Below are 21,075 nucleotides of genomic sequence, written 5' to 3'. Positions count from 1 at the left end.
AAGTTAATGATGCAGGCTCATGATCTACAATAAAGACCTGAACTGTGTTGGATCCTAGGAGGGCAGTTTGAATTGCATAGCTGCATTTTACTAAGTATGGGGCCTACAAAAGTTATTTTAAGCTCTCAAATGTGTTTTTTTTTCTCCCTAATCTGTAAAGAACAGTCTTACCTCTCCCGGGCATCTTGTGAAAAGTAAATAGAATGAAAGATGCAATGTGCCTGGCACCAGGGCTCACTCAACCCTTAGTCCCACTTGTGGGATAACTGAATACAAGCATCCTGAGCCAAGTGAATTTTCCCTCTTTAAGGATGTTAACATCTTTAGGAGTCTCCTTTGTGACCCCAGAGTTCCCCGTTTTGCTGTATTTATGAACACAGCAATTTCGAGTTCCTTCTGCGTACTATAAAAACAAGACAATTGCTTCTTTTTTTCTGCTTAACATAACCAAGGAAGTAAAAATAAAAAGTTGTGACCCAGAGCTATCCTTTTTAAGCATCATAAACTCAATTATTCTATACAACACAGGCAAGTTCACATGGTAAGAGTGTGTGCATCTGTATGTGACCAAAGTCAGAAAAGATTTTGAGAAGAAAGAAGGGGAGAGTGCAGCAAGCCCCCCTGGATAAACAACAGCCTTAGTACTGCTGAGCAATCATACATCGGGGAGTGAGTAGGGTGCTTTGCCTTGCAAGCAGCTGACCAGGTTTCAATCCCCAGCATCCCACAGGGTCCTCTGGGCTCCACCAGGTGTGATCCCTGAGTGCTGAGCCAGGAGTAAGCGCTAAGCACCACTGAACAGGACAATCCCCAAACAAAACAAAAAAACAAAACAAAACAAAAGACAGGTGGTTTTCTAAGCAGTATTCCCTATGCAAAAAAAATTATTTTTTATTGAGGGGAAAAATTTTTTTTTAGGGGGATGGTTTGGAAAATACCAGTGATGCTCAGGGCTTACTCCTCAATCTATGCTCAGGTTATCACTCCTGGCTAAAATATCTTCTTAAATTCATGGCTGTGACGCACTTACTCTGCTTGGTGTGCTTTTATTACTGGAGCTTTACGAAACAAACAGCAGTGTATCAGATGAATCAAAACGGAGTAGAGTCATTCGCTCCCACCCGCCCTTACTCTTCTCTTATCCCACCTTCAAAGTTTTTCTTCAAATTCTGTTTTCAGATGAGTCCTAACCCCTGCACTCTCTCTGAGGGCCGGGAGAAGGGGAATGGGTTTGGGTCACACCCGTAGGCCATGGCCCATCCGTGCAGTCCAAGTAATGCTGGGCGTGGTCCCCAAGCCTCTGAGCACCGCTGGGAGGCCCCATCCCAAGAAAAAGACTGTTACTAACTGAAGTTACTTTGTCCATCTACGGTTTAACTTTTTCCCCCTCTCCATTTAGCAAGAAATGTAGAAATTATCAGGAAAACTCCAGAATCCTAAATAGTTTTCGCTCAAGGGCATCATTTAAAATGTTTTGCATTTCCTTCACCACCACCACCCCCCCCCCCCCCCCCCACCACCACCCAGGGCCACACCAGGCAGTGTTCAGGGCTTACTCCTGGCTCTATGCTCAGGAATCACTCCAGGGGGACCATGTATGATGCTGGGAATAGAACCCAGGTTGGCCACATGCAAGGTGGCCTTACCAGCCCTACTCTTTCTCCAAAGAATTTCATTTCAGTATTTGTATGCTTTTTAAATTTTTACGTAGGTAAATTTATGACAGTTGTTTTTTTGTGGGGGGGTCACACACACAGCAGTGCTCAGCTTACTCATAGCTGTACTGATCATCTGGGGTGCCTAAGATTGAGCCTGGACATCTACACAATGCATACTATGCAGCTGTTAGGAGAGATGAAGTCATGAAATTTGCTTATAAGTGGACAGACGACAGACATGGAGAGTATCATGCTAAGTGAAATGAGTCAGAGACAGACAGACATAGGAGGACTGCCCTCATTTGTGGAGTATAAAATAACATAACACGAGACCAACACGCAAGGGTAGTAGCTATAAGGGTCAGGAAGATTGCTCCATAGTTGGAAGCCTGTCTCATGAGTGGGTGGGGAGAAGAGAACTGGAATAGAGAAGGGATCACTAAGAAAATGATGGCTGTCTGATAAGGGATTAATATCCGGGATATACAAGACACTAGTAGAACTGCACAAGAAAACACCTCCAACCCATCAAAAAATGGGGAGAAGAAATGACAGAAGTTTCCTTAAAAAAGACATACAAATGGACAAGAGGCACACAAAAAAATGCTCCACGTAGCTAGCCATCATGGTCACGGTCCTCTTGTTGTTCAACGATTTGCTCGAGCGGGCCCGGTAATGTCTCCATCATGAGACTTGTTGTTACTGTGTTTGGCATATCGAATACGTCACGGGGAGCTTGCCAGGCTCTGCCGTGCGGGCGAGATACTCTCGGTAGCTTGCCGGGCTCTCCGAGAGGGGCGGAGGAATCGAACTCGGGTCGGCCATGTTGGCCGCTTGTAAGGCAAACGCCCTACCACTGTGCTATTGCTCCAGCCCCAGCTAGCCATTAGGGAGATGCAAATCAAAACAACGAGATATCATCTCACATCACAGAGACTGGCACACATTCAAAAGAACAAAAGCAACCAGTGCTGGCATGGATGTGGGGAAAAACGGACACTCTTTTACTGTTGGTGGGAATGCCCACTTAGTTCACCCTTTCTGGAAAACAATATAGACAGTCCTTCAAAAACTAGAAATTGAGCTTCCGTATGACCCCACAATACCACTTCTGGGAATATATCCCGAGGATGCAAAAAAACACAGTAGAAATGACATCTGCACCTATATGTCTATTGAAACACTGCTCACAATAGCCAAAATCTGGAAACAACTCAAGTGCCCTAGAACAGATGACTTGTTAAAGAAACTTTGGTACATCTACACAATGAAATACTATGCAGCTTTCAAGAGAGATGAAGTCATGAACTTTGCTTATAAATGGATAGACATGAAGAGTATCATGCTAAGTAAATGAGTCAGAAAGAGAGGGACAGACATAGAAGGACTGCACTCATTTGTGGAGTATAAAACAACATAACATGAGGCTGACACCTAAGGATAGTAGATACATGGGGCAGATAGATTGCTCCATAGCTGGAAGCCTGCCTCATGAGCAAAGGGGAGAAGGCAGCTGGAATAGAGAAGGGATCGCTAAGAAAAAGATGGCTGGAGGAATCGGTCAGGATGGGAGAGGTGTGCAGAAAGTAGATAGAGGACCAAACATGAAGACCTCTCAGTATCTGCATTGTAAACCATAATGCCTAAAAGTAGAGAGAGTATGGGGAATATTGTCTGAGACGGAGGCAGAGGGAGGGTGGAAAAGGGGGGGGCATACCGGGGAGATTGGTGGTGGGGAATGTGCACTGGTGGAGGAATGGGGGTTTGATCACTGTGTGATTGTAACCCAAACATGAAAGCTTGTAACTACATCTCACAGTGAATCAATAAAATAAAAAAAAAGATTGGACCTGGGTTGGCCATATGCAATGCAAGTGCCCTACCTGCTGTACTAAAACTGCAGGCAGTTTTAGAAACTATTATTAAGAACTCTTATAAAATGATACAGCTTTAAAACGGCTGTATCATAAGGAATGGCTTCATTATAGTTTAAAATTTTAGTCAATCATTCCTCAGGTTGTGTTTTACTCAAAGACATTATGATTTAACATTACCATGAAATTTTTTTTTGATAACTAGAGGTTTACCTGACATGCTTCAATTCTGCCTAATACTTAAACAATTATACATATCTGTAAACAAAAATGACCTACACAGAGCATCACTTACAAATCTACTTTCCTAAATGTACAAAGAAAACTCTCAACGAAGGGAGCATGAAAGCTTGTGGCACTCACCGTAAGCCCTAGGAACTTCCGGAAGCACACCTGAATTAGGAAGGTAGGAATAGGAAGCTTGTGGTAATGGCTGATGGAACTGATACTGTGTGAAAGCCGGCTGCTGGAAGTGGTAAACAGGCATCTGTGATCGAAAATATCCAGTCACTGGCACAAAGTCATTTGCGTGCGGCTCGCCGGGAACGTAACTGAAGTACTGAGAATACGAAAGATCAGCACGCGTGCTCTGGATGCCCACGACAGTGTCCAGCACCACCGGAGACGGCTGGACGTCATAGGCTGTGACTCCCTGGTATGTGTGGGTAATGGAATGGCCACTGACGCTGCTGTAATGATAAACACACCACGTGTAGTAAGGGTAGGAAACCGCCAATGAACTTTCAGAAGAATGATATGCTAGGGGTCGGGAGGACGGCGGGGGGTCACTCCAGGATGGGGTCGCGTCCCGAGTCGGGACTTTCGGATTGTCATCAGCCCCTGGCCTGGAAAGAGAACATTCTGAATTGCGATTCCCATTCAGCATCCCACTCCCAGATGCTCGGAGAGGTCGAGCACTAGGATTCGACATATCCGCCGGGAATTTAGCCTTCGGTTCAGTTTCTCTCTGTTGTGTCTCATTTATTTGCAGAACAGGATTTGTGCTCTGGATAAATACAGTCTCTGGAGAAGGGCTGCACGATGAGTTTTTAACAGATGAATCCATTAGTTCACTATCTGGAAGTTCACAGACAGCTTCATCTATTTCAAAATTGGCATGGATATCCCTCACAAAACGGAAGACAGGCTTCGAGAGAACTGAGGTGGCGGGCACACGTGGAGGGCCAGCTCCTGACCGTGTGTCGGAGGGAGAGGGCTGCTCTGCAGAACCCGGAGAATTCTTTGAAATTTTCCGTGAAGTTGTCTTGTGATCTATAGAAAAGGTGCCATCTACACATTTTTGGTCACGAATTGTGAAAGCGGAATGATCTCTCTTAGCATTTTTTATTCCAGCAGCCCCGAGATTCACATCTGTTTCCTTCCGGTGATCTCCCTCTTGTCCAGTCAAAGTTTCTGAAGCACCAACTGCAGCGTCAGCGTTGACCTCTGACTTTGGTGGGCAACTGCCTTTTACACGTTCTAACTGTGAATGCGAGTCAGGCAGGGATCTCTGTGTCTCAGCCTTTTTGGGAGACATGAGATCTCTTCTCAGATCGTCAGATGAGCTTGGTCCTGCTTCATTCTCGTCTCTGGGGTGAGATCTTACAGCCCTACTAAGCATAACACACATATACAGTCATGAAATGTTAATATCAACTCTGAAATTTGTATATGGAAGAGAGTCTTTTTGGGCAGGCGGTTGGGAAGGGTTTGAGCTACATCCAGCCTGGCTCAGAGCTTAGTCTTCGCTCTGTGCTCAGGGACTGCTCCTAGTGGGGCTCTGGAAACCACATGGGATTTTGGGAATCAAACCTGGGTTAGTAGTGGGCAGGGAAAGCACTTGACCTTGCTGGCCCCAGGACAGAGTTCTTAAAATGGATATAAATTCTTTTCTATTGAAAATATATGAACAAAAGACACATTTTCCTCATTTCACTCCCTTGGTTTGAATTTAGTCCCTTTTCCTGATGAAGGAAAATATATACATATTTCAAAAATGTTTCTGATGTCTTAATATTAGACTATGGACATTTCTTGATGCAGGAAACGAACAGGATCCAATTCTTTTAGTATCATTTACCTCTAACCCATCGACACTTTTTTTTTTACCTAGAAATCTGTGTCGCATTTCCATTTTTCTCAAGCAATCTTCTGTTATCAAAAAACGATAAAATATTTTTTCTGCCTAACCTCAAAACTGGGTGGAGAGAGTGCTCAGTGGCTGGAGAACGTCATGCTTCTCAAGCGCATGGTTCCCCGGGCACCAGAGGAACAACCCTGAACTCTGAAGTGTGAATGGCCCCTGAGAAACACTGGGGGTTGCTCCAAATAAAAAATACTCAAATTTTTAAAAAAAGGGGGAGAATCAGACCTCCAAAAGTTTGATATTTTACTGGATCCAACTTCCATCTCAAGCACTTAAAAGGCAACCTACATCGTAATTCAAACTCAGATAATACTTGGATAGTATCTAGAAAGTACAATCTTGACTATCACGTTTTCTCTGTTTCAGTAATGGTTTGGCCTTAACACCTGACAGCGTCTGTACAGGCTATTATGCACTCCTTGAGGACATCATTCCATGAAGATGGCACACTACAAATTATATTAATTTTTTTGCTAAGGATCATTTATTTTTTGGTTTCACCTGTAAGGAACAGTTTAGTTCTTTAAGTAGCAAATACCAGCTATAATTGCCCAAAACTAAGGTAATTACAGAACTTGTTTTTTGAGCCACACTGGTGGTGATCTGGGCTATTTCCTGGCACTATGTTCAGGAGTCGCTCCTAACAGGATTTTGGATTGAACGTGGGAATTCGGCATACAAAGAATGTGTATGAGGCCTCTGAATTATCTCCCTGGTTCCTGGTTCCCTGGCTCATGTTATACAAAAAACGGTTCATTTTTATGCCACTATATACCTTTTCAAGACACATATTCCAGAAAAAAAGTATTCTACAAATTTGGTAAATAAGACACTGCATTTGACGACTAGAGAGAGAGAGTACAGGATAGGGCGCCTGCCTTGAATGTGGCTGACCTGAGTTCGATCCCTGGAACCCCACATGGTCTCCTGCACACTGCTAGAAGTGACTCGAGCACAGAGCCAGATGTCTTGAGAACAGCTGGGTGTGCAAGCCCCTCCTCACAAACGCATCTGGAGCCAGAGAAATGGACTGGCGTGCTGAGCACATTCATTGCGTGTAGGCCCAGTGTTCAGGCTTGGTCTGGCGGGTTCCCCTCCAAACATGCCCCCTAGAGACGAGGGATGCTAAGGATGTGGTCCAGCTCAAAGGCACAAAGCCCTGAGTTCAATCTCTAGTTTCATGCAAAAAGGAAAAAAAAATTTTATTAAAAGATCAAACCCAAAAAAGAAAGGAATGGGAATGTTTATCTTCTTCTTTCGTTTTGTTTTTGGACCACACTTAGCAATGCTCAAGGGTTACTCCTGGCTTTGCACTCAGAGATCACTCCTGGCGGTGAGTGGGGGGACCACCTGGGATGCTGGGATGGAACTCAGGTTGACAAGTGCCCTATCCCCTGTACCACTGCTCTGGCCCCCCTGGCGGAATGTTTATCGTTGTATTCTACTTCACAGAAAGAAAAAGAGATGAACTAGTGATCTGCAAAATCTTACTGACTTGAATGAAACAAGATGGTCAACAAATCTAGTAATGCCACTTTGTGTCAGCAAAAAATTATATATAATTTTGTGAGTTTTTCCACACAAGTAATTTGGCTGAGAGGATGTCTTTTTTGAGATCATTTTGCTGTTTTGTGGTTCTGGTTTTTTGTGAGACACTGATATGCACGTGTATATGTGCCTGTGACAAAGTTCCCAATCAGTAGTAACTGGTGGAAATTTATAGATCTTAAACCAATTTTGAAATACGGCTGGTTTGTGAAGTTCACAAATGAAAAAGTGCCAATCTAATCACTTGGCTTATTCTTTTATGTCCTTGTAGGGGGGGGGGGGTTGCTTGGGGGGGGGGCATAGCCTGCAGCGCCCAAGGGCCACTCCTGGTTCTGTGCTCAGGAGTGACCTCTGGCCATGCTTGAGAGGCCATATGTGGAATTCAAAGCAGGAATGGTGTGTGCAAGACCAATTAACTTCCGTACAGATCTTTCTGACCCCTCTTGTACATCCTTCAAGCAAACGTGTCAAGGAATTCCATCAATTCATAAAAAAATGCTAGTCAAATAGGAATTTTACTTTTTCTGTAAACACTCTTCTAAGTGCCTGCGGCTGATCTGCAACTATGAGTATACTCAAATTCACTGAAAAACTACACTTCACGGGACATAAATCTTGAATACTTTAGGGAATGAAGTTCAAATTCCTTAAGCCTCACATAATAAACTGTATAAACAACTTTCTTTTCTTCTTTCTTAGCTCACTCTTATTTTTAAGTTTCATGCACAATTCAACAATTAAAAATATAAAAAATACTCTTGCTTCTTAATATGTGTTCATTTTTGTTTAGTTTTCTTGAGAGTGCACTGGTTTGAACTCCTACCTTGGAAGTTCGAGTATTGTCTTTTCTTTGCTGATTTTTGGAACGTCTTCCATGCCAATCTGTTTGCAAGATAAAAGAAAACAGAACTGTGGTTTAAACAATGATGGAAATAATTTTTATTTTAATATTAGATATTTGCATTTTTGTTCCAGAATTATCTAATGTGTACTGTTTAAAAATATATTTGGGGCTGGAGTGATAGCACAGAGGGTAGGGCGTTCGCCTTGCACACGGCCAACTGAGGTTCAATTCCCAGCATCTGATATGGTCCCCTAAGCACCGCCAGGAGTAACCCCTGTGCATTGCCAGGTGTGACCCAAAAAGAAAAATAAGATATACATATATTCATTAATGGTTGCCTTAAAAAACAATTTATGGGGGCTGGAGTGATAGCACACCGGGTAGGGCGTTTGCCTTGCACGCAGTCAACCCGGGTTCAATTCCCAGCATCCTATATGGTCCCCTGAGCACCGCCAGGAGTCATTCCTTAGTGCAGAACCAGGAGTAACCCCTGAGCATTGCCGGGTGTGACCCAAAAAGCAAAAAAAAAAACCAATTTATGGAAAATCCAATAAATATCAAACTTTCCATATTAATGAAATAAACTCATACAAAATTAACATTGTATCCTGATATTTTATAACTAATCTTGGAGTACATTTAGATGGTTACAATTTTTGTACCCTTTACAGTAATCCAGTAACTAAGCACCAGTATATTTAGTGATCATCAAACGTGGAATTTCCACCTCCTTTTTTTCTACACTGTGAATGACTACATCTAACTATACATATAATCTCCATGCTTCCAGTAACTGGGAAAATTTTTTTTCCATAGGACACTACCCTTTCAATAAGCACTATACAAAATTCCAACTTGTTGGGCTAATATTTAAGACATTCTGTAATTTCCCCCCATTTTTTTGGTGGTGCCCGGGACTGAAACTGGTTCTTGCACACATACAAGCATGTGTTCTTCTGAGTCATACCCCTGGCAGGACATACTTTATTTTTATTGAATCACTGTGAGGTAGAGTTACAAAGGTTTCATGGTTGGGTTTCAGTCATACAATGTTCCAACACCCAACCCCCCATCAGTGTACATTTCCCACCAATGTCCCCTCTCCCCCTGCCACTGCGCCCACTCCCATTACGGTCTGAAGTACATACACTGAGAGGCCATCATCTTCACCCATTTGCAGCACACATCTCCCACCCACAACCATCCCTTCCAACCAACCATCACTGTCTCATTGTCATCATGGTCCCTTCTCTATCCCAACTGCCCTCTCCCCCAGGCTTCCAACTGTGGACCATTGTTTCTACTGTCTTTGGGTGTTGGTCTCATACTGTGTTATTTTATATCCTACAAATGAGTGCAGTCATTCTATGTCTGTTCTCCTTCTGAGTTATTTCACTCAGCATGATTCTCCCCAGGTGGAAGGACATGCTTTAACTGAGCACAATGTCCTTCTGTACCTGAACTTACTGCACTAAGTTAAAATTTCTGTTCCTGGCTTAACTTTAAACTCATTTTTCAAATAGTGTTTGAGAAGTACGTGGGCACTATAGTTTCACGCAGAGTATTTTGCTGACTGTACTCTTTCCAGTTTTCCCTTCAGTCTGGTGCTATGAAATCAATACATAAGTCTTTAACAACAACCTTTCTTTTTTTTCTCTTCTGTATACAAACAGCACTACTGAAGCATCACATCATTTTACTCTGCTTATACTTGTGTTTTTGGGCCACACCCAATGGTGCTCAGGGCTTACTCCTAGCTCTGCACGCAGGAGTCACTCCTAGCAGTGCTCAGGGAACTGTGTGGGATACCGGGGATTAAACCCAGGACGGCCATGTGCAAAGCAAGTGCCTTCCCTGGTGTGCAATCTCCCCACTTTACTTTTGATGGATGTCCGTGACTTGTAATTTGTTGTATTCTGAAATATGCTTATAGATTGCTTGCTTAGACTCCTCATCTCTAGAACTAAGGTAACTATGAAATACAATTCAAATGAGCTGAGAAAGATTCATTCTCATTGTGTACACAAATTTCTATTACTCCCCTGTAGGATAACTGTAGGATGACATTGGTTTTCCCTTCCTCATTGGCTGCTGGGATTATGTCTGATTGCCCCTCACCTGCCAATTACCTTTGTCCCTGATCAGACCCTGACTTGTAAATATTGTTTCTCTTCTGCTTACTGTCCTTTGCATGGTGAGCTATTTCAGAGCAGTTGCTTTTTGTATGGACACAAGAACAGTTAAAAAGACAAGCCTGTGGCTTGGTAATTGACTCCAGATAATAGACCTCCTGGACATCTGTTCTCTCAACTTAAGCCTCAGTTGCCCTTAATTCCTAGATCCCCAAAAGCAGGGTCCCGACGAGGGACTGGATGGACCCAGGGCAAGCGGTGAGCTATGAGCTACCCTGACATCAAAATGGGCCTGACCAAAGTGCCCTAATGCTGGACTGTAAGCTAAGAGCTTGGTCATGGAAAAATTCTGTCATGATCCAAAAGTAATATTGAGATTCGGACCCTGCTGGGGTTAGGAATGATTAATCTGACCTGAGCACTATAGTCAGAGTGAGTCAGTGGGGAGATGTCCCCAGGAGAGTCACCCTACAAGCCTAAAAGTGTCTATTACTGTGTCCATACAGAATGGCAAATATTAGAAAGGAGAATTAAAGATGTTAAGTTGCAGGTCTAAAGAGAGGAGAAACACACCTTAAGGGCTGTTTTGCTCTTGTGGGCTGCAGGTGGTCGGGGAGACTGGGAAAACATTTTTGATCATGCTTCCCGTGGGGAGGCGTGGTTGGGGAGGTGTGGGGGGAGGATGAAAAAGAGCAGCTGCGGGGAGGAAGGGGGGATTGAAGGTGAAGGAGGGATAGTGGAGACAGAGATAGAGGAGACAGATACAGCACACAGAAAGGATTTACAGGGAGACAGATGGTTACAGGGAGGAGAGATGGTTACAGAGACACAGAGAGAGACAGAAAGAGGAGTAGATTGAGACAGTTCAAGGAAGACACAGAGACAGAAAGAGAGAAGAGGAGAAAGAGTTGGAGAAGGCTGAGAGGAGAGTAAGAATGGCTGGGGAGGTTGGAGAGGAGTCAAGATCACGGTCCTCCCGTTGTTCATCAATTTGTGCGAGCGGGCTCAGTAACACTGTGAGACTTGTTACTGTGTTTGGCATATAGAATACATCACAGGTGGCTTGCCTGGCTTTGCTGTATGGGTAAAATACTCTCAGTAGCTTGCCGGGCTCTCCGAGAGGGGCGGACAAATCAAACTCGGGCCAGCCTTGTTGGCTGCGTGCAAGGCAAACGCCCTACCCATTGTGCTATCGCTCCAGCCCGGAGAGCACTGTAGAGCAAGAGAGAGAATTGGAGAGTGCTGGGAGAGGCGAGACTGAATAAATGGCAACTAATCACCAACCAGCTTGGCCCTCGTTCTTCCTTCATCCCTCCAAGACAACAGCTGCCCCGGGTGGAGAAGCGGCTCGAGAGCACAGGACATGGGTGGCAAGAGAGAGCCTCCCAGAGAGCCCGAGAACATCAGTTAACATATAATCCCCGTGCGAGTGGGGTTTCCACAGCCCGAGTGTGAGGGGTTTTTCCACACCCTCACTAAAAACCCCTCCCAGTTTTAAGCACAGTCCCTGAGACAAGAGTGGAGGTGATTGCTAAACAGGTCCTGTGGCCTTAAGAAACGGTATTTAACCTTCCCTCACTTGTTTCCATAGTTCAAATACAGAACAAACATACATGATAAGGATTTCAAGACGAACGAAAGGTTAACATTTACACTACACAACTGCTATATAAAAACTGTTAAATAAGACGTGTTTCTGTAGGACTACTTTTAACTCCTCCATTTTCATCTTTTTTTTTTTTAATGGAGGCACCAAGGCAACAGTGCCTGGTATTAGTGTTGGGGTCCCGTCACCGCACCAAGCCATGCCATACCTCACACCCCACCCTCTCATCACCTGGTTTGAAGAATGACCCTGAGTCTGTTTTTACTGGCTCAGCATCATCTCTTTACAAATGCCTGCCTGGGTTAGGGATGCACTGAGTGGTAGAGTGCCGACTTCTCTTGGGTTCCATTCATTACACCGCAAAACTGAAAGTACCTGTCTTATTTCCTTATGGAAGAGACACTCCACTAACCACCTTTTAATATTCACTAGATTGGACAGAGCTGTTACACAGAAGCTACTCAGTACAATACTCCCTTATTCATATTCATTCCACTGGATTTTCTTGTAAAATGTGGTGACACGTAAGATTCGAAGTTATAGAATATAAACTCTAAAAACAAGTATCTGCAAGGCATCACATATTTAGAAGCATTTACGGAATTTGATATTAACTGTAAATTCCAAAATGTGCTACTAAATACACTTCTTTCTTTTTGGGTCACACCCGGCGATGCACAGGGGTTACTCCTGGCTCTGTACTCAGGAATGACTCCTGGAGGTGCTCAAGGGACCATATGGGATGCTGGGAATCAAACCTGGGTCAGCCGTGTGCCGTGCTATCACTCCAGCCCATTAAGTACACTTCTAAGGTTAAGTATACACTTATTTCTTTTAGTTTTGGAGTCACACCTAGGTAGGGTCACCCCTGGTGGTGCTCAGAGAACCATGTGGTGCTGGGCTGAAACTAGGCCTCCTCATGCACACACTCTAGTCTTTGGGTTTATCTCCTTGGACTCACAGTTATACTGTGAGTATGACTTACTCAATTTTCCTAAGTCTGCAAATTACACGTTTACTTAAAAAGGTTTGTATTCAGAAAGAGAAGTTTTTTTTAAAAAAACATTTGTTACCTTTTGTTTTTTGCAACTGGAAACAGCAGCATTTCTCTCTTGTTCCCGAGAGTCTTCACATTTGTCGGCAGGGAGAGGTCGTTTTTTAGAAGAATTTGGAATGTTTTTTACAATGCATTCTGAAATAGAGGGGACCATCATACAAGTGCTAGGTTTATCAATACTCTTATCAAGTTTTATAGGAATGTATGGTTTTTCTTTTTTCGTATGCTGTAATGTTTTCCTTCTGTTACGAATCATTTGGCATAAGATAAAAGAAATGGTTAGTGTATCCTTTTTAGCACATATGATTTTCATATGTTCAATGGTTTTCATAACCTTTGTTATATGGGCCATTTTACCCAAGTCTTTCCTATGGGCAGTCATTATATTTTTAAGCAGTGTAGAAAACTGATTGTAGTTATATTCTAACTCGGTCATTGTGTTTCCATAATTTATGGATGCAATATACGGCACAAAGTTAATGTAAGTGGGAACGGAATACAGAGACTTCTTTAGAAGTTTTTTTATTTCTTCAAGCTCTTCAAGTTCTCTTGAGTACAACCGAAGAGCATACGAGGAATTAACAGCATTGTTATAGTTGAGAATAATATCCAGTTCTTTATTAAGTGCAGAAGTAGTTGTCTCTATCACTTTCTCAAGACACTCTGTTGCATTTTCTCTAAGAAACGAAAAAGCTGTCATTTTTTCTTGGCAGACAATCAGCTCTGGAACAAGTGACAAATCAAACCAAAGCATACTGCGAAACCTCTGTTTGTCTTGTTTCTTTGCCACTGAGTTCTTAAGGAAGTGAACGGTTTCTGAGAGCATAACAATTTCAATGTAAGTTTCAATAGCTTCAGGTTTTAAAATGACAGCCCCATGTTTCTGATTTTTCAGCATATCTAGGACATTTTCTTCGGTGATAAAAACATCATCTATGCTGTCTTCTTGCTGCATCTGAAAGTATTTCTTTAAAATGTCTAAGTGTTCAGTACATCTCAAAATAAGTTCCTGTAATTTTTTCAAGTCTGCAAATTCAGCCTGGTCAATTATTTCACTAATATGACAGATATCCAGGTGTGGAAGCACAGTACTGTTAAGTGCATAATTTCCTGCACTAATTGTTGCTTTATTTATTAGATTATCTGGCTTTCTGGAAGTAATCATAGTACTCTCCTCAAAGTCATTATTGGAAATTTGCTCACTCTTTAAGTCTTTCGACAATGTATCATATAGCTTCTGCAATTTAGAAAAAGAATTCTGATTCATTTCAAGTAGCATTTCTCTTTTTTTCTTTCCCGAATATATTTTGCTAAAAATTTTCTTCTTCTCCTTCCAAACAAGACTTTTTGCAGCATCAAAGAAGATATGTTCCAGACCATAAAGAGATACTTTAATGCCTTCTGCCTCATTGCTCTTGATAAAATTTATTTTTGAGGAGACCATTTCTATGATAATCCACAGATGGTCTTGTTTTTCTGGATAGGCATCATTTTTAGGAGTCTCTTCTCTGTAACTACTGATCACCTTTAAGGTACTCTTTCGTAAGGTTTCCAAGTCTCCCAAATCATCTCCAAAGTTAACTCCACAGGTAAATGGCACAGAAAGACAAAAGTCAAAGCAATCCGAGCAATGTTTCATTATTGCTTCACACTCATCAATCTGCCGTTTGTATTTTAACAGTGTGTAGTACGATTTGTTTTCCCTTTTGGTTTCTTCAAACAAATCAAGTAATTGGTTATGGTAGCGTTGCAGCTCACAGAATGCATTGTATTTTAACCTCCCTTGAAAAGCTGGATAGAAACTGGATTGTTGTTGAAATCCACGTGGCCTGCCAAGGAGCTCACTGTACAATGTCTCATCATACCAAAGCAAGCTTCGGAATGTTGGTTCACCTTGTAAGAGCCTTTTTTTGTTTTCAATGAATTGAATAGTTTCCATCATCATTTGGAGTTCTGTCAAGGAGTCAACAGCACATGGTTTCAATTTGTGCTTGCAATTATTCCACTGCTTCTGTTCTAATAGTTCTCTGGAAATCAGTACTTGTTCAAGTGAACATTCCTGCACTCGTTCAAAAGCTTCAACAAAGGGCGGGAGAATGTTTTGACAAATCTTGGTTTGTTCCTGTAGAATCTGTAAAGATGATGCTTCATCTGCCCTCCTTAAAATCTGAGTTAGACTACTTATAAGAGTTGAGCAATCAGCTGAGGACTGCTTTTCTTTTAATTCATTCACGTGTGATTTATTCTTCTTCTGAAGAATAGTGACTTTGGAGGTTTCAGAGGTGGCATGGGAATCAGCCATGTGATTCATCCTCCTAATATCTGGTTTGGAACTGGAGGCGGTTTCTGAATGCAATGAAGACCCAGACTTAGAGTTATTGCTAACTCTGATTTCCTCAACTTTGTCTCTTTGGTTAAGCTGATTAGAAACTGTGCTATTCAAAGAGACTGCATCGGAAATTTTTTCAGTGCTCAGAGAAAAATCCATCAAGTTATTTTTAGTTATTTTTTCTCCTGTGGAGGAAAATTCTTCTAAGATGTTTCTCTTTTGATCTTTGTTCCCAGTTTGAGCAGGTGATAGACCCATCATGCTTTTTCTGTGAACCGAATCTTTTGCTTCTTCTGTTTGCTTAAATTTGCACATTTTTATGTCCTGAATGTCTTTCTTTGCAATACAGTTTTTAGAAACACAATCCTTTATATTATTTTTTAAGAGCAGGGATCTACCATTGGAAATTATATTTCCCCCACAACTTTTACTTTCTTTAGTTACTAAGGTGCACTCCAACTTGCAATTCTCAGTAACATTTGTTTTGTTGTAATTTAAACAGATGCAATTACTTAAGGAGGGCACTTTTGTTTTCAGAAGCTCCTTTTTACTATCTCCTCGATGACAGGATGGTACAATGGTGGATGGTGCAAAAGAATCTACTGAAAAATTCCCTTGTTTATCCAAATAAGTTTGTAAAGATTTCCTATCACTATCTGTCACTGCTGTATTTACTGACTGAGGAATATTGTTATGCTTTTTGCTTGTCTTCAGGGTCAGACTCAGTGGGTCCATAAGAAAATTTCCTGTAGTGATGCTTGGCTCCAAGCTCTCAACAGGATGTGACCATTTTTTGACAGGAAAATTTACTTTCAGATTTCTTTGAAAATCAGTCAAAATAAGGTTATCTGCTTCGCACATATTTAAAAAGTGCTCCATGTTTGATTTGAAGACTGAAATAAACACATCAGTTTTCAGCTTTGTGTGAGCTATACAAATTGCATCAAAATCTTTGTCTGTGCTCAAACACATGGGTCTTACCTTCAAGCAACTTGAAGATTCTGAGTCATTTATTCCTTCACTCGCCTTAGAACTGTTTTCTTTGGTTACATCCTTAGGATCATGTGTGAGATTGTCCTCAAGGTGTTCATTTTTACTAAAGTTAGATAGGAACTTAATATTAGGTGGATTTCCTTTTTCAGTTAGGTTCTCATCTGGGCAGACTGAAGAAAACAGAGACTCAGTTTTTTCAGGAATGGACTGAAATGCTGATGATCTTAAAGTTCTCAGATTGCGACAGTTATAAGCTGACTGAGCTGTAGTCTGGGATGTGGAACATAGAGTTAACTGTGATTCGGGATACTCTTGATCACAAAACCCTCTCACATGAATAGTGGTATGATTTCTGGAGATGCTGCTGGTCACAGTGTTCCCAGAAAGGCACTTTCTAACTCTCTCTTCCCTTCTTTGGGAAGACTTGCTCTTTGAAACATGAGTTAATGACTTGTAATTTTCAAATCCTAAAGCTTTTCTCTCTCCTGGTTTGTCATATTTTCTTTTGGACAAAAAATGCTTAGTGGAATAATATCGTCTTTCAGGCATAGGATTATAACCTAGAAGATCACAGCTTTCCCAGAAGTTATTGCATATTATTGCATATGATTTGGGTAACGGGCTCTTTCTTGCTTCTCCCACTTTAGCTATAAGCTGCAAAGATGTATGAACTCTTCTATGAGCTTTTTTGAGATGAACAACTGCCCTGTCAAGTTTTCTGGAAAGACGTTTACTTTTGCATAAAGATACTTCACTATTTAGAATATCTAAGACACTCCTAATATGCTTTTCAGACTGTGAAAAGGTTTTAATTCGCCCTTGGGATAATGACGAAAAACATTCAGATGAATCGTGACTATTAAACTTCCTCTTCTTCCTACAAATTTCATGTCTCAGATCTTTTTCTATTATGTTTTGGTCCTCTGAAGATACACGTAGCTTTCTTTTGCTAAGCCTTGAATCTGTGTCCTTTTTATTTCTAGTATTGTCAGTTTTTGGCTTTGTAGAGGAACACGTGCCTTTGTTATTTATTGCTGTGACAGAAGAAGCTTCAGTGACCCAAGGCACACTATTTTGGTGTTCAGACATGTGATTCATATGTCTTTTATGATTCAAGTCAAAAGAATGTGAGATTTCAGATTTACTCACTAGCTCAGATGCATATCTTATGTTACCATATTCCTGTTCACACGCATTACCTGAATTTCCTCCAGAACGTGGTGAATAAATGTCAAGTCCTGAACCTTTTCTGTGCTCCTCATTTATTTTTGTTTTTGTGGTTCCCGTTACGTATCTGCAAAAATTATTGTTCAAAGTAAGGGGTTTGAAAGTAGGGCTGAATCCTGGCATAAGTACATTAGCAATTTTAACGTGTAGATCTGGAAGTAAAATTGGGTCGCCGGTCTCTTCTTGATTTTTTTGCGGAGAAGAATCAAAGCAATCACTTTGCTCATGGTAAAAATGATCACTGTTCTCGTCTCTTGGGAGGTTTTCTAAAACCTCTCTTTCTTCAGTTTTGCTTCCGAATAGGCCTTTCCAATCAATACGAGACTTTAGAATCTCATATGAGTCCCCGAAGTCTTCATATGGTACACTTCCATGGCTAGGAATATCTTGTTGAAATAGAAATTCATCGTCACACTGTTCTAATCCCAGTTCAATCTCGTTCTCCACTTCAAAGTTGTCAAAAACTAGGTCGTTGTCACTTATGGACTGACAAAATGCATTCTGTAATTTATTTTTATCTACATGTAGTTTATAATCAGAAGCCTTATGTTTTATGAACAAATCCAAATCAGGACTCCTAGAAGCTTCTTTTAATTTGTGTCCTTGGTGATCTTCAGGATTTGTGCATAATGCTGGCAGTGTAGTGTCAGTGAACAGTACTGCTGCACTGGAAGCCACATGTCCTAAAGAACCAGCAATTTTGGGCAACATGGAAGACAAAAGTCCTGCATTCCTTTCAGCATTCTGAATATCTTTTTGCTTTATGGCAGATGTGGTAAATTCACTCCCTGAAACTGTCGTTTCTGTTGATACCTTTGTTTTCCATGTCAAATTAAATGTGGCAGAAGATTCTTCAGAATTCAGAGTTTCTACATGGCTATAATTCTTGTTCTCCCTCTTTTTGTCTTTGCTGTTGATGGAATTATTATTGGTATGAAGACCCTGCTTCTCAGCTTCATACACACACTTTATGTTGTCCTCTGGAGGCAAAGCTGACTCTTCTTTAGCCTCATGTTGTTTTTCTTGATCTCTCTGCTCTTTGAAATCAATATTCATGTGTACCTTGTTGTTCAACTGTGCATGACAGAAGAGAGTCTGATCGTGATCTCTACTGTCCAGTTGAGGAATCTCTTGGCAGGCTCTCTGGATATTCTCCAGTGAGGCTGGGTTGTTTTCATTTTTCCTATGGATCCATGGATGTTCTTGAGCTATGTTATAATCCAAATTGTCATGAGCTCTCTTAACATCATGAAGTGAAATAAATTGATCAAATGGTAATTTGTTGGCCTGGTAAATGTCTTTTGCTTCCTGAAGAGCATCACTCATAACACTAACACAGTTTTGATTTGGCTTTTCCAATTTCAGTTCCATTCGTTTTTGAGAAACGGCAGAACTTGTATGAAAGCCATCTTCACATAATGAAGGGTGATGAAGGTGCTTTTGTGAAATGCTCTCCACTCCAGGAGAAAGATTATTTTGAAATTCCAATGCTAGGTGATTTACCTCATAATTATTCATTGTAGTAGATATAGATGATTTCGGTATTTCCAAGTTTTGAGTAATTAATACATGATCACAAATTTCCCCCAAAGAATCAAGACTCATATTTTCTTTACATTCTTGGTGCAATAAAATATAATTATCCGCTGGACTGATTTTTGTTTTCCATAAATTATGTTTTTCTCCATGGTTGAAGTTATCTTCTGGGCTAGTGAAGTTCTTCGTCTCTCCACTATTCTGAAGGTACTCACATACGCTTTTTTTCATTTGGAGTGGAAAAACTGTAGATGCTTGCTTATCAGTCTGTAAATGAGAAAACTGCGATCCCTGAGGGATGGGATCTTCGTTCCCTTGTGTAAAAGTATTCACTGATTCGTTACATGGGTCACTGTCTTGGTCATTTAAAAATGGAATGCTACTTCTCTGCTGGGATCGCTGGGCTTTTTCCTGGTGGTTCTGGTCTTCAACTTCTAAAGACATGTTTGATGAGTATATTGGAAAGGAGTTTTTGTCTTGACAGGTCATGGTAATTTTACTGTAAGTTGTGGAGTCATGGTTCTTAGAGTACATGTCCTGAGCCTGCGATTGAGAAGTGTCAAAAGAAAATTTGAAGCAAGGGGTATCCAAACAATTAGTAAAAACATCATGATCACTAGGCATGGCTTCAGATGAGGAGGCAGAATCAGATGGTACAGATGCTAGACTTATTTTCGAATTATCAAGATTGGAACTCTTCTCAAATGGGAATGTTTCACTTGTAACATTATGTTTCACCAGGTTTTCCTCTCTCCTGGTGAGCCTGGGGTCTTTGATGAGTTTTGAAGTAGTTACTGTACTTGAATTAACATTGCTCTGAAGAGGTATGGCAGTAGAAAGACCCCTTAAAATATTTTTAAGTTGTGTCAAACTTAAGAGGCCACCATTAACACTTTCTTTGTTATCACTGGGAATAACTGATATTCCTGAATCACATGCATATACTTGAGAAGAGTCTTTACAGTCTGTTAATCTGTATTCCATCCATCCATTATGTGTGTCAAGTACAGAATTGTTTCTATTTTGGATATTTCCAAAGGAATTAGGAATATTGGAGTTGGAAGGTTTTATTTCAGAGTTGGGTGTACTGCAGGAACAGTTTTCCTGAGCAAATGCATGTACAGGCTTCCGGAAATGCTCGAAGATGACAGTAGCATCTTTTCCTTTTCCAATTCTTTTGGCCACTGTACAGTTATTCAAAGAAGACGTTCTTTCTGCAAAAACAAAATGAAAATAAGGAAAAAGGGAAGAAGTTTCTATGTTTTTTTTTTGGTTTGTTTGGGTTGGGGGCCATACCTGGCGGTGCTCAAGGGCTGATTCCTGGCGTTATGTTCGGGGATCACTCCCAGTGGGCTTGAGGGACCCAATGGGATGCTGTGTTGGCCACATGCAAGGCAAGCACTTTACCCACTATATTATCACTCTGTTCCTCTACAATTTTATTAATACAAATAAACTGCCAGCGTTGATTCAAACTGAAAAGTCCAATAATTTAATGGTGATCAAAAAAATCTTCTTAAACGGTTAGAGCATTTTCCTTGCATGAGGCTAACCTGGGTCTGATCCCCCGCATCCCATATGGTCCCCTGAGCACCACCAGGAGTGATTCCTGAGTGCAGAGCCAGGAACAACCCCTGAGCATTGCCAGATACGGCCCCATAAAAGACAAAAATGAAACAGAAAAGCCCACCCCCCGCAAAAAAAAAAATCCAAAACCAAACCCATCTTCTTAGAAAAAGCAAAGAGAAGAAAAGGAATTGTAAACCAGTATAAATAATATGAAACTAGTTCTAGTACAGGAACCTTATAGAAAATCCTAATAAAAGTTTTGAATTCTGTGAATTGTATGGTATATAAATTCTATCTCAGAGCTGGAGAGAAGGTACACAGTGGGTAAGGCACCTGTCTTTAATGCAGCCGATCCTAGCTTGACTCCTGGCACTGCTCATGGGTATTGCTAGGGTTGATTTCTAAGGAAGGAGTAAGTCTTGAGCACTGGGTATGGCTCAACTCTCCCAAATCCATAATAAGAAGTTAAGTATCAATAAAACCTTATTTTTGGAATTTTGATAAGCCCTAAGAAATTAAAAAATGAGGGATAACTATGCTGTTCATAGATCAGGAA

The 21,075-nt window shown here is 41.2% G+C and overlaps 1 protein-coding gene across 1 annotated transcript in view; it reads right to left on the bottom strand.

Moving 5' to 3' along the window:
* Positions 1-21,075, bottom strand: part of TEX15 (testis expressed 15, meiosis and synapsis associated) — a 41,215-nt gene that overhangs the window by 73 nt on the left and 20,067 nt on the right. The window contains exons 6-8 of the mRNA XM_056116902.1: positions 12,882-20,164; positions 8,050-8,108; positions 3,896-5,142 (exon numbers count right to left, since the gene is read on the bottom strand). Coding sequence (XP_055972877.1) covers positions 3,896-5,142; positions 8,050-8,108; positions 12,882-20,164 — 8,589 coding nt within the window. The remainder of the gene's footprint in view (positions 1-3,895; positions 5,143-8,049; positions 8,109-12,881; positions 20,165-21,075) is intronic.

This window comes from Sorex fumeus, unplaced genomic scaffold (assembly GCF_029834395.1).
Source record: "Sorex fumeus unplaced genomic scaffold, SorFum_2.1 ptg000033l, whole genome shotgun sequence".
Taxonomy (NCBI): domain Eukaryota; kingdom Metazoa; phylum Chordata; class Mammalia; order Eulipotyphla; family Soricidae; genus Sorex; species Sorex fumeus.
The sequence above is the reverse complement of the archived record's forward strand: the minus strand, read 5'-3'. Positions and strand labels throughout refer to the sequence as shown.